Source organism: Oryx dammah, unplaced genomic scaffold (assembly GCF_014754425.2).
Source record: "Oryx dammah isolate SB20612 unplaced genomic scaffold, SCBI_Odam_1.1 HiC_scaffold_5, whole genome shotgun sequence".
In the NCBI taxonomy this organism is placed as follows: Eukaryota; Metazoa; Chordata; class Mammalia; order Artiodactyla; family Bovidae; genus Oryx; species Oryx dammah.
In genome coordinates this window covers 105,871,028-105,884,918 of record NW_024070189.1, presented here as the reverse complement: position 1 = coordinate 105,884,918, position 13,891 = coordinate 105,871,028, and the positions used below count along the sequence as shown (strand labels likewise).

The 13,891-nt window shown below is 37.6% G+C and overlaps 1 protein-coding gene across 1 annotated transcript in view; it reads right to left on the bottom strand.

Moving 5' to 3' along the window:
* Nucleotides 1-123: 123 nt before the first annotated feature.
* CANX (calnexin) overlaps nt 124-13,891 on the bottom strand; it is a 31,270-nt gene continuing 17,502 nt past the window's right edge. The window contains exons 5-15 of the mRNA XM_040241388.1: nt 13,340-13,481; nt 12,849-12,930; nt 12,215-12,407; nt 10,630-10,819; nt 8,269-8,382; nt 7,696-7,852; nt 6,384-6,599; nt 5,393-5,512; nt 4,397-4,523; nt 4,135-4,214; nt 124-2,266 (exon numbers count right to left, since the gene is read on the bottom strand). Of these exons, the coding sequence (XP_040097322.1) occupies nt 2,213-2,266; nt 4,135-4,214; nt 4,397-4,523; nt 5,393-5,512; nt 6,384-6,599; nt 7,696-7,852; nt 8,269-8,382; nt 10,630-10,819; nt 12,215-12,407; nt 12,849-12,930; nt 13,340-13,481 (1,475 nt within the window). The 3' untranslated portion in view covers nt 124-2,212. The remainder of the gene's footprint in view (nt 2,267-4,134; nt 4,215-4,396; nt 4,524-5,392; nt 5,513-6,383; nt 6,600-7,695; nt 7,853-8,268; nt 8,383-10,629; nt 10,820-12,214; nt 12,408-12,848; nt 12,931-13,339; nt 13,482-13,891) is intronic.

Here is a 13,891-nt window from a genome sequence, read left to right as displayed (position 1 = left end):
CAATGGGGCAGATAACCAGCATATAAAATAACATAAGTGCCTTTTAAAGAGATGAATACTGCTGCTGTTCATTCATTAATGTCAGACTTCTAATTATGAGGCTGCATCTTCAACAAAGTGGAATACAGAACCAAGAAAAGACTTTATTTAGCTTTGTTTTTTGGTGGGTTCCCCCCGACCAAGGACTAGAGGGGAAGGGAGACAAACGTTGCTAAATAATTACCCTGGATATGATAAATTACCCTGCAAATGAACAGTCTACTGATTTATACTTGTTATTCCACAGCTCAGCTGGAAGAAACTGTAAGGGAAGCATGACGTACAATGTCAATTTACGAGTGAAGGCAGACTCCTAGAAATGCAATGATCCCACACACTTACTTCAAGCAGAAACCTGCAGACATATTTTCGGGTCTTGCTAAGTAACTGTTTATTTGCACTCCATACATTTGGGAAAGTCTGCTACATAGCTAAGGTCACTGTGGCCACAGAACAACAGATGAAAAAGGATCAAGCACTGAACAGCAAGGAGATGCGTCCCACCCTCCTAAGAATTTAAGTGAACAAGTAAAAAACTGAAGAGAAACAGATACAGCCTTCATCTTTTACAAATATACTTCCTCCCCAATATAAACACTCTGGAGTGTTTATATATTCAGTGCAAGAAACAGTATCATCGGTACATTTGCAACACCTCTGAAGAAACAATAAAGCTAAAAAAAAAAAAATCTAGTTCTGAATACATTTCAGTGTGGTGTAATAATGGTATTATTACACTATAGTGATAGGGGAGAGGCTCTGATAGCACCCATCTGCATTCCACATGAAAAAACAGACCTAAGCTCATTTATTAAAAATTCTACAAGCCACATAACTTAAAAAAAAATTGATTGAACAGGACTGCTTTATCATGTAATTTAAGACACAACTGTTACATGAACTGCAAATAAAGATTTAAAAGGTTTAGCAGCTACAAAAATCAGAAAACTCATGCTAAAAGTCACTCCCCCCATAAATACTTTCAGCCTGTGTTCAATTACAGTCAATTCTGAATTGGCTCAACTCTGGATTAGACTTCTGAAGTCTTTAAACAGAGTAAAAGATGAAGGATAGTATTCTATCCTGTACTTTGACCCTGGAAAGGTGTGGGTCTGCTTAACAAAGGAAGAAGAAACATACATCTAATCACAGTAAAGCTTAACACTATGCAGAGCTTATAATCATTTTTAGCAATGGACTGTAAGCTGCGCTGTGAAGACAAAATGCATAGCAGAGGAGAAAGCTCTTGGGAATTTGGGGAACTTGAGAAGGTAGGACAGTGTCAGCACAGTGGAAGATGTGATGAAAACATCTGCACCTACTCTGGAGCTCACACGTGGTAGCTCCTTGAGAAGCCACCTGCTTGAGAAGACTGGAGCCCAGACACTCCTGGCGTGTGAAGGATGGATGCCTGAGTGCCACATATGCCACCTCTTCCACTCTCTGCAGAGCTGTGTGGGAACTGAACTGTTCCAAGGGCAAGAGAACACACATACTTTATGGTCTAACCAACAAGTGAAATGTTTTTTTCTTTTTGTATGTCTATTTTTACTATAACTTAAACAATCTTTACTTAAATTTGGGCTTCCATCCAATCACTCTCAATTTCCTTTGGAGGAATTGAATAATGGAAGGAAGCAAAACAAGATTATAACCACAAATGACTGCATTTTAAACATGATTATCAATTAGGGGACAAAGACACTTAAATGTTTCATAATACCAAACTTAAAATCAGTTACAATTCACCAACTTCAAATTCAGCCCCCTAATGTTTTTAAAGGTTGGTTTTATTTCTGCACGGACAGATTAATATATTAAATTAAGCCAAGATTTTTAAAGACTGGCAAAGTTCTATCACACTATTTTAAAAAAACAAACATGTTTAAAAACAAAAAAAAATTACAAGTTAGTTGCTTCATGTTACATTTCACAACAATTATGTTAAGCTTTTCTCTCTACAGACACAGGGTCCTTTATGTCACAACTGCAATTATTTACTGCTAGATGTTTAAAATTACACGGGCGAGTGTTCAGCTGGGACCTGCTGATGGTGGTGCATCGGAAGGTTTTTGAATTTCAACCCAAGGTGTGCCAGGTCCTCTCCTAGGACCCACACTTGCAGGGGAAGGGGAGGGAGAGAAAAATCACAGGTCAAGTTCTTAAGATTGTTTCACTCTCTTCTCGGCTTTCTGTTTCTTGGTGATCTGTTCAAAATTTCCTCCTCCTGCTGGTTGAAAAAACAAGAAATTCACTATAATTAGCATTTTTTTAAAAGTAAAAATTCACCACATTTTCAAGATCAACCAGCTGAGTATAACTCATTTGAGGAAAAACAAACAAAAAAATAATTAGAAGAAAATGCACCAAAAACAATGATTGGCTCAGTGATGGTAGAAATGTGCATGTTATTAGTAATTGTCTTTGTTTTCCATAAATATGCACTTTTCTGAACCTAATCCCATCAACATTTTCTTTAAAAAGGACCAAACCCCAGGCTATCATATGTTATCCTGCTTAATCCTGAATAATCTACTGTCTATGGACATAATAGTCCCACTTTGAGGCTGAGAAAGCCCAGATTCATGAGGACTAAAGGCTATCCAAGCCCAAGCTGATTTCACATAATACTCAAGACTGCAAGCCCAGGGACTTCCCTGGCAGTCCATTGGTTACGACCCCATGCTGCCAGTGCAGGGAGCACAGCTGAGGAAGTAAGATCCCACACGCTGCATGGCATGACCTAAAAAAATAAGACTACAAACCCAGTGCTCTTTCCACACTACGCCAACTTATTGGGTGAGGAATTCTGGGGAATATGAAAATAGACTGGCCCCCACCTGAAAGAATTCTGCATTCTAGTTGAGACAGAATATATCCATTGAAAATACCAACAGCACTGACCTTTATCAATAGAAGGGCAGAGCTGTGGTAGCTGGAAATGAAAACTGGGTAGTTTCCAGAAAGGATCAGAATGAAAGAGAAGTGCTGAGAAAAGGGACCTTGGTAAGAATGACGTGGACTATTTCCCTTCCCTCGTACCTCATACCCAATCCACCTGACTGGGTCAGATCCAATCTGTCCAATCTGATCAGAAATCCAGATCAGATACTCATGTCCTTCTCTGTCACCCTGCTCAAAGCCACTGTATCTTGCCTGGATTATTACAGTAGTCTAACTAGGCTCCTTGATTCTCCCTGGTCTGCTGAAGACATCAAAGCCCGAGTCATCAGATCCCATCAGTCCTTTGCCCAGTAGACTATGATGCCTGCCTATTTCACTAGCAGGAAAAGTCAAGTCCCATACAACAGCCTCAGAGGCCTCACCTCACCTGGAGCTCTCCCCATGTTCTTTTTCTCCATCCTTGTAATCTACTGGCCATGCTGGCCTTCTAGACTGCCATTTCAGGTCCTTTTAGTGGTTGTTTTCTCTGCCAGGAATTCTCTTCCCATAGACATCTCCATGGCAAAGTCTTTTACCTCTTTCCGGTTTTTGCTACGCTGAGGCCTGTCATCTTTAAAATTACGTACATCTCACTCTGCCCCAGTACTTTCAAAACCTTTTTCTCTCTTCTTTTTGTTTTTCATAGCTCATTGCTTTTATCATACTGTTCATGTACTTCCTTAAGCTGCCCATTGCTTACTGTTTCCTCCCACTAGAATTAAGCTCCTCAAAAGTAGAGTATTTTTGTCTTGTTCACTAACAATGACTCCAGAAATACTTACTGAATGAATGAACAAATCATCAGCAGGAGGGACAAAAATTTTAGAATGCAGTGATTTGTCCAAGAAATAGTTTTAAGGGCACAGTGAGGAGAGATGGACAATGATAGAGGACTGTAAACAACTTGAACCTACCATTACTAGAAAGCATTTTATTAGTCTTCCCTTGCCTTCTGCTTATTACAGAAAACCATTTTCAGCACAGAAAATATTTTGAGATTCAGATGTAATTTAAAATTTTTAAATTGAATTTTTTAATGCTAAGAATCCCACTTTTACAAAATTGGCTGTAACAGAATTTTTACTGTCATAGCCATTGAATATTATCTGATGAAAACACTCTAAAATACACTCTCCCCCGACTTTCTCTTACCTCTGCTTTAGGTTTCCTGTCTTCCTCCTCTCGACTGACAGTGTCACCATCTTCTTCAACATCACTTTTTTGCTTCTCTTCTAAGAAGTCAAAGTAAAACAACTGAGCAAAATCTTACAGCTATTTTTTGGTAACTAGAAAATTAGCATTAGAACACACTTCTAGAGTCTAAAACAATCCTGACAGTAACTTGCTTATAAGGGTTTGAAGCAACATCTTAGGGTGCTGGCTCAGAGCAGATATTTTGGGGTCTACTTCTTACCAAGTTTCTCTTCACCTTCCTCCTCTTCATCCCCCTTTTCCTTCTCCTCTTCCTTTTCTTCTTCATCCTCCTTCACATCTGGCTGAGGAGCATCAGTCTTTTTGTATTCCACAGGACTGGCCTGTTTCTGAAATATTCCCCCAAAGCGCAACAGGTTTGTTCATATTTTATGTATTATATTACCATGTAATTATTGAATGCCTATGAGCAAAGTTCTGTGCAAGTGGTAGGCTGGAGCAGATACAACGAAATGTGTAAGAAGGAATTCCTGCCTGAGAGCTTCCTGTCCAGTGAGCATGTGTGGTTCAAGGCAGAAGGAACACAGAAGCAAAGGGGTCAGGCAGGAATGTGTAAGTCTTACTAGTCAAAGGTGACTGAGGTAACAAATGTGCAGAATAGTGGCGGAGGATAAAGCTAGAAAAGACGACGGGATCAGGTTACAAAACGTCTGGAATGCAGTATGAAGCACAAGTCTTCTTTAGCAGAAGCAGAGGGCCCAAACAAAATTTTCTTTTTTTTTTAAATTCCATATAACAAAGACTAAACAAGAAAAACTACAATAAGGCTGTATTACTCCTGTATGTGGTGTTTGGGGGAAAGGGGGAATACTGAAAAGAGAAATGGATAACAAGAAATCAAAGACTGAATTATGAAGTATATGAACAGAAACAGGTATGCCAGCAGGAAAAGCTAGTTTGTGCCCAGATGGGTTAGTTTTATATCTAAGTTGTTTTTTTTTTTTTCTTCCTTCTTTCAGAAAGCTGCTGCCAAATTCAAAGGAGAGCAATACAGTAGACTAGCCACTCAGGGGCTAACCATCCTACTTCCATCTGGGCACAATAAATGGCCACTGAAAATAGTGAACAGGGTTTTAGAAGTCAGCATCAAATGTGGCTGTCATTACTGAGCTGTTACAAAGAAAAACCTCTGGCAATATATCTTGGTTATTTTTAACATGGTAAGAGTGAATCAAAACAAACCAACAACAACTCATACCTTTCCAGAACAGCAGAAGAGGATGACAAGAAACACGGGCAGAGCTACAGTCAAAATGTAGACCACCCAGAGCCATGGGCGCTCCTCAGCTGCTTCAATCATCTGCCCCACTACACCTGGCTGAAAACAAGACAGCACGCATTTCACGGTCTGGCTTTTGACACTGAATATAGGCAGTACTATCCCACTGTTAAATTCCTGCATGGCACTGCTCAGATACCATTTTCACAGGATTCAAGCCTAGATGTCCACACAGTGTAAAAAGGAAATAAAAGCCTCAATTTTCCTGCTGTCTTTATCATCAAGGGTATTTCTCTTTCCTAGGTGTGAAAGCTGGCTTCCCAATTACCTGAAAAGTTTCTTAACCTCAGGGACCAGTGAATGAATAATTTCTTTTTCTTAGTGTGTCTCCAATTTTCAATTTGGCCTTATGACCAATTATTTAAAAATTCTACTTATTTAATAAACCAAGAGTCAATACTTAAGAGTGCATTAAAATAGATCCTAAATGGAAAACTTTGTTAAATCTTTTTACATTGTTTAAATTGGAGAATAGTTGATTTATGATGTGCTAGTTTCTGGTGTATAGCAAAGTGAGTTATACATGTATCTACTCCTCTAGGTTCTATTCCCATATAGGTCATTAAAGAGTGTTGAACAGAGTTCCCTGTGCAGTATGATAGGTTCTTATTAGTTATCTGTTTTATATATAGTAGTATATTTGTCAATCCCTGTTAACTATATTTTAACACAATTTAAAAAGAAATACCATGCATATAACACAAATATAGACTCTAAAATCTTTGTATTAACCTAATGAAATCATGTCCAAAACCCCAGTATTTTGTCTTTAGTAAACACAGGTCACACTTTCTATGACAACATTCCCAAATAAGGGAAAAGACAAATCTTAGACGATCGCTCTTCACCAACAGTAGCAATTAGTTACCTATGAAAGACATAAATGCGCAAGAAACAAGGAAGCACGAACCTCGGAAGCCCCATCTGCAGCTCTCTTCAGACCCCATCCATCATTGGCCCAATCGTCAACTACTCTTCGATCACCACAAACGATAAAGTTGTCAAAAAAAATGTCCGAAGTCATAGACCAAAGTTCCAAACCAATAGCACTAAAAGGAGTCATTTTGAAAGGCTCTAGATCTTCAAAGAAATCTGGATTTGGTATTTTCCGTGGTTTCCAGATTCCCTAGAGAAAAGTATTTTAAAAAATCATTTCAGACAATGATCAACACGAATTTACAGTGAACCTAAATAAGATGAATTCTGCATTATCTGTGAAGTAAGTGCTGACCGGGTGAAACTTATCAGGAGGAAAACAATAAACGCTACTAATGACTCCAACTACTTCCAATTTCTACTTTCAGTTTCACCCATGACCTTGATTCAGACCAACACCTTGCTCCACCTGGCACATTCCAAGAGCCTTCACTCTTATCAGCTAACTGCCGGTAGGAGCGGGAGCATAAATCAGTGCAGACTTCTTCAGTGGTGAAGTGTACACGGTCTTCAATCAGATATTTCACCACAGACAACTGCCTAGAGAACTAATTACCACATATACTTAGACTAGCACAAGAAAAATTACTGCAGCAAGGATTCTGAAAGCAAAAATGGAAATTCATCTAAAACAGCTAAGGGGCAACTTTTCTTATTGCCTGCACAACTAAAAATACACTTAAAAACAGAAAAGTATACACAGTCTATATGTAGAGATACAACTTACATTTCGAAGTAAGCTGTAAAGTAGAAATTAATGAGTTTAAATAATCTGACTAGACTAGAAACAGAAGTGAGACCAGGGTCGGAATTGTTACAGAGCCACAGTAAACTTGAAGCTTTAAGGTATCACCACTGGTATGATCATCTCATTTGAGCTTCAGAGTCTTTTTACAGCTAAAGATACCGAGGTCAAGCAATAGGCTAAATCATGGTCAGGAAACCAACTTTCACCTTAGTCCCCTATCCACGCTACCAGAGAATGCCAGTTTGGATATTTATGGCTGGAGTACCCCTGCCACACAGTAGGAGGGTGTCCAAAACCCAAGTTTTCATTTTTGTTTGTTTTTAAGTTATAATGCAATTATGAAAGCTCGTCTTTCCACTTTCTAGGTTTATCTTTTCAACACAACACATAAGTTCTCTCTTAATTCCGAAGTTTACTTTGTTTTTAATTCAATTCTTTGAATATAGAGGATCAATCTGTGGCAGGCTCACTACACACTCGAGAACTATCTGAACACAAAGAGCTCAATGAAGCAGCTCAACCATCAGGAGATACCAACCTGGTAGTTAGGGTTGTCAATCATGGGGGGCTTCCATCTGCCCTTATAATTAGGGTTGTCAATCATGGGTCGCTGCCAGACACCGCACCCAGGGGCCGACTCACACTTAGGGTTGGCAATCTGAGGAGCCTCCCATTCTCCGTCCATATCTTCATCCCTGTGGAGACATAAACAAACTGCAAGTGGATTCCGTGAAGCAGGACTACGAAAAGCTACCCCAGGGCTTCCCTAAAATCCTGCAGGAATATTCAGCAGCGTACTACAAAGCATCATTTTGTTTCTGCATTTCCAGTAACAAAGGATTTTCTGTGACAGATACATTAAAAAGAGAGATTAAAATGTAATCAATTTAGTTTGTTGAGCTCTACACTTAAGTTTGAGCAGTTGAATACTGGAGTGGGTTGCCATTTCCTTCTCCAGGAGACCTTCCTGACTGAGGGATTGAACCCAGGTCTCCTGCACTGCAGGCAGATGCTTTACTGTCTGGGCCCCCGGGGAAGCCCTGGCTGTATTAAGTACTAACTTTCCCTTCAGTAAAAAGCAGGCAATGTTAAAGTTAACCAACGCTCATACCAATCCTCCGGCCTCTCTGCATCTGGGTCAGGCACATATTCAGGCTCATCATCCAACCAGCCTTCGGGCTTCGTAGCTTCTTCATCTGGAATCTTAGCAGGGGCATCCTCATCCCTAAGCACAAAAGAAAAAGACAATTAACGACAACACTGGCCATAGAACTACAATGATTACAGTGTGGTCCCACTCTGAAATAGCTCCTCCTAGAAATATCTAAAATCATATGCAAGGGCCTAGTATGCAGAATATATAGAGAACTCTTACGATTCAATAATAAAAGACAATTTGATTTAAAAACCAATAGAGGATTTGAATAAACATTTCTTCAGATATACAAATGCCCAAAAAGCACATGAAAATATGTTCTACATCACTAGTCATCATTTTGAATGCAAATCAAAACCACAATAAGATACCACTTCATAACCAGTAGGATGACCATAATGAAAAAGGACTGATGAAACTAAGTATTGGCAAGGATATGGAAAAAAATGAAACCCTCATACACTGCTTGTAAGAAAGCAAAATGGTGCAGCTTACCTTGGAAAACAGTTTGGCAGTCCCTCACAAAGTTAAACATAGTTACCATATGACCTAACAATTACACTCCTAGGAATATACCCAAAAGAAATGAAAATGTATATTCACCCCAAAACCATTCATTTGAGTGTTTATAGTACTGTTATTCACAACCATAGCCCAAAAAGGGAAACAACCTAAATGTCAATTAAACAAGGAATGGATAAATAAAATGTGGTATCACCCACAGGATGGAATATTATTCAGTCACAAAAAGAAAGTATCAATACAAGGTTCCACATGGATGAGTCTTAGAGTCTTAAAACTATTATGCTAAGCCAAAGAAGCTAGACACCAAAGACCACATATCTTACTAATCCTATATCCAGAATGGTCAAATCCATAAGACAGAAAGTAGATTACTGGTTGCCAGGGGCTGGTGGAAGGGAGAAACAGGGAGGAAGTACCTGCTTCGTGGGTATGGGCTTCTTTTTGGGTGATAAAAATGTTTTGGAATTACAGTGGTAATCGCCGCACAACACTGTGAATATATTAAACCAGTAAACTATACATTTTTAAAGGGTGGATTTTAGCATGTGAATTATGACTTTAACAGTCACCCTTCTAAGTTTATCAAGAAGTGCCTAATTTCAAAGCTTTATGCAGTTACTGTAAGACAGTGCCACTTTAGCTGGTAACCAAGGACATCTCCTATTCTTGGTCAAGGTTATGCTTGTTTCAGAACTATGCTAGTTTAAAATTGCGTTAGGACTAAAACTTGTCTATCATTCACCTGACCTTTTAAGCTGAACATTTACTTCTCCTCCTCCACAACAAAACAGCTAGTTAAGGAATACAATACTGAAAAAGGTGAGCCCAAATCCAATGTTCACCAAACATACAAATAAACTCACCCTTTACACCAGTGCAGCACGTTAATATCAACTAGAATTTCCCTAAGAAACCTACGAGGATGCTTTTACAAACGGAAGATCAGTTTTATCATTTCTCTTTGTTCACTTTCTAACATTTCCACAAGTCACCATACCAAGAGTTCAAACAGGGTCATATACAAGAGGACAACCCACCTGTTTCCATTTCTTACCACTCTCCAATTTGCATCCTGCATAAAAGACTGCTCAATTTCCCTCATGTGTGTTAAGCTCACTCCTCTTCCTCTCCTTTTGCACATGATATTCTCCTTCAACCAGGAAATACCACTTCCCATCTTTACCAGTTAGTTATCTCTTGCCCACTTTCAATTCTCAATTTAAAAATACTGAAGTTTGGTATACTTGGTGCTCTGGTCACCATGGAAACACATATTAGATCATTCACCATATGCATGCCAACTTCAATTGCCTGTCTCACAACTACGGTGAGAGCTGTGCAGGCAGCTGTGTGCCTGTGGCTTTGTATTCCAGCGCCCAACAGAGAGCAAAGATCTCCTGAGTACTGTTTAACAGGAGGAAGGTTATTTTTCAAATTAAAATTTTAGGACTCCAGCTTTAAATTGAATTATAGAAGCATGGGAAAGACCAGGCCAAAAAATGTGAAGTTTTGTCACAAACCAACTGTGTTGCCACAGGCAAACCCTATCATTAGTTTCAGCATTTAGTAGCTTGTAAAATGATGTGAGGCAGTCCAGATGATCACAACAGCCCTGGTGATCACTATGTGGTCACTACTATTTTTAGCTGTAGTAGTCTGCATTTTCCCTAACATTTAGACTGTATCACAGATTATACAAATTATCAGATTTCAACCATCATTAGATTGCTTAAGCCACATGGAATATATGAAACGCTCCACTGCATTCAAAAACGGGTACCAAAGACTCACCAGTCATCTGGTTTGACAGCATCAGGATCTGGTATTTTTGGTCTTTCATCCCAATCTTCAGGCTTCCGGTCTTCTGGGTCCTCAATTTCACGTGAAGGATTTACAGGAGGAGTCATGTCATTTAACAGATTCCCACTGTTCACAACAGACTGGTCCACTAATATTTCAAAACTATTATCTGGATTCAAGACTGAAAAAAATCAAATGCAATTTTTGTAAGTTAATTAGCCACTCATTCCCAAGTTTTCTTTACCACAAAAGATCATATTTCTAACAGAAGGCAGAAGCATGGAGTAATGACTTTGGGTATTAAGAGTTGGAACACGGTCACAGAGGCACAGGCAAGTTTGTACTCTTTTCCTTATCTGTCCATCATAAACAGTAGTTCTTCAGGTTTTTACAAATTAAACAACAGGTAAAATTTTAAAAACAAAATATTCCACGAACATGGAATATGAACATAAAAACATCAAAAAACCAAAAGTATGCAAAGTAACTGCAATATTGGTTTGTCACAAATGGTTACACACAGGTCAACAGGCAAATAAGTTTATTTATTATAACCATCTCCCAGTAGAAAAGACTCATTTCCTCATTTTCTGAGTTGGTATTACCACTATCTATGTTGCCAACAGTTCCAATCACACAAACCTTTTATATATTAAGCCACAAATCTACTCAGGTTGTACTTTTGGACTCCAGTGAAGAATGCAAATGTAATTTTAAATCTATAAAGGTATCTTAAGTGGAATAATGCTAAAGCCTGGATCCTACAACTAAATGTCTAACAGGCAAGTGACTAGATCACAGCACATCCAGAATACTATGGAAGATAACAGAGGAAGTACTATGCTGCTATCCTAAACGATAATGAAGGTGATCAATGTTATCAATGAAACATATTCTCACAGAAAATTCTCACACTTTTGTTAAGAGAAGAAATAAAACATATTTAACCTTTAATATAAAATTATGTGTTTACACATATATACATGTTTATTCACATATGGCCAAATACATATCACAATGTTGATATTTCAGATACTTTGTCTTTTTTCCTTTCAAATTTCTATGCTGAATATGTATAGTTTCGTTATGAAGAAAAAAAGTTATTGCATTCTTTAGGAAAAGAAGCATGACTACATGTGATCTCAAAGCAGCAGAAAAAGCCTTATGCATATAAAAACCCCATTCCAATGTCTGAATATTATACTCAACTGTCTAGGTGTTGGAGCATCCAAACAAGTTCAACTAGAAGACACTGAGAAAAACTGTACACACATTTCTATTGTATGTCCTGTTACTTAACATTCTATCAATAAGAAAATAAACAAAGGCAGGAGATGAGTGGAGATCAAGCAAAGAATCTCTTTACAGGACATACAAGCTTTTCTTAAAATCTGTTTCTCAATTCAACCTAAGGAAGAAACATTTCTTTTAGTGCTGAGAAACTAAGTTCTTCTCACTACTATGATATTAAGTCAATAGAGATTGTTATTTGCAGGTCATTTTCATTATAATCTTTAGAAGGATGATAAATGGGTAGTGCCAAAAACCCCCCAAATTAATTAAAAGTTTTTCTTACTTAATGTATAAAGATGTGTTTTCTTATCAGTAAAATAGGTCTTCAGATCTGCATCTGGCCTCTTAGCATGCTTTTCTTCATATACACCTGTTTTGGGGTTTTTGTGGCGGAAGATGAAGTGCAATTTATAGTCCTCTCCACATTTATCTGGACCAAACATAATCGTATAGGGGGTCTTGTCGTGGAACTGATCCTTCAGAAACAAAAACGAATTAAGTAACTCAAAGTGTTGAAAAGCAACTTTTCAAAAGTATGATATATCCTCTTACAAAATCCCAAATAATGTCCTATTTATTCATTTATGAGATTTGTACAGATACCACTGAAAATAACCAGAAATTTCACTGAGAATGATTGAAAGCATAAAATTATGCATTTATCTAGAGAGTTACTGCTTCTTTTATAAAGTTTGCTAAAACTAAAAATTACATAGGACAGAAACTAAGAAACAGCTTCGAAATTTACATTTCAAATAAAAAGCACAGAAATGTCAAAGTCGATCTTTTCAACTTCCAAGATATTTCAACAGCAGGAAAGAAGATCTTTATTTTCACAGGTCTTAGAAAATTTTCTTTCGTTTTCTCTGAAATTCTTAAACGGTAATTGGGTGGCCACATAAACAGAAAGCACTTACCAGATTGAGCTCTGGGGTTTTGGAAAGTAGTTTCACATAGGCACCGCCACATTCTATCCCATTTTGGAAATTAACTTCATACCTAATTTTAGGGGGAAAAAAAAAAGCAGAAACCATATGGCATTAATTTATTTCCCCTTTCCCTCATTTTGATCACATGTTTTATACAGGTTATATGTAAAAATTCCATCTTCTATTGTTATATCCACCCAATCCTCCAAAATTAAATAAGTTAAAAAAAAGTAATGCAGATTCCCAATAAATACTTTCTGCCAAATCCAGAAGTTCATTTGGTATCAGGAGGAAAAATAGCTGATTTATTTCAAAATAATTTATTGGGCATGAAAAAAAATGTTACAAGATGCTGAAACACATCCTAAAATTTCTATTGCAACATGTAATTATTTTCATTATTTTTTTACATAGAATAACAGTTTTAAACAGGTATCATTCTTCCCAGAAAGCTTCTATCAACCAAGTGTTTCACTTACTGAACAATGAGAGGCTTGGTATCGAAGATGAAGGGCTTGTTCAGTTTAGTAGAGATAGCATGGTGTTTGGCCCGAGACATCAACACAAGTCCTTTATCGCCTGGAAGTTTCGTTTCCTTCATTTCATCTACCTCCCATTTTCCTGCAAGACAACAAAAAATAGTTCCACTCTCTAACTACACCTCTGAAGATCCTTAAATGGTTATAAATAAAACTCCGAGTTGTATAAATTCATCACACAGACAAATGTTTAATCTGTTCCATTTACCTCTAAGAGCTGGCCTATTAATATTAAACACACATAACTGATAAATATTAGCATATAGTTTTTAAAAACCCAAAGCACATGCATTTTACCAATGCCTAAAAGAGACCTTCCATGTCCAAAATACAGCACCATGGGTAATAAATTATCTTTCTACTTTTATAGTATAAAAATTAAAATTAAACAGGTCTAACCCTATAAAATATAACGGGACACACAAAGATAGCAAAGTTCCAAGGAATAACCTTAAAATGTATACATACTACTTTTAAACTAGTCTTGAGATA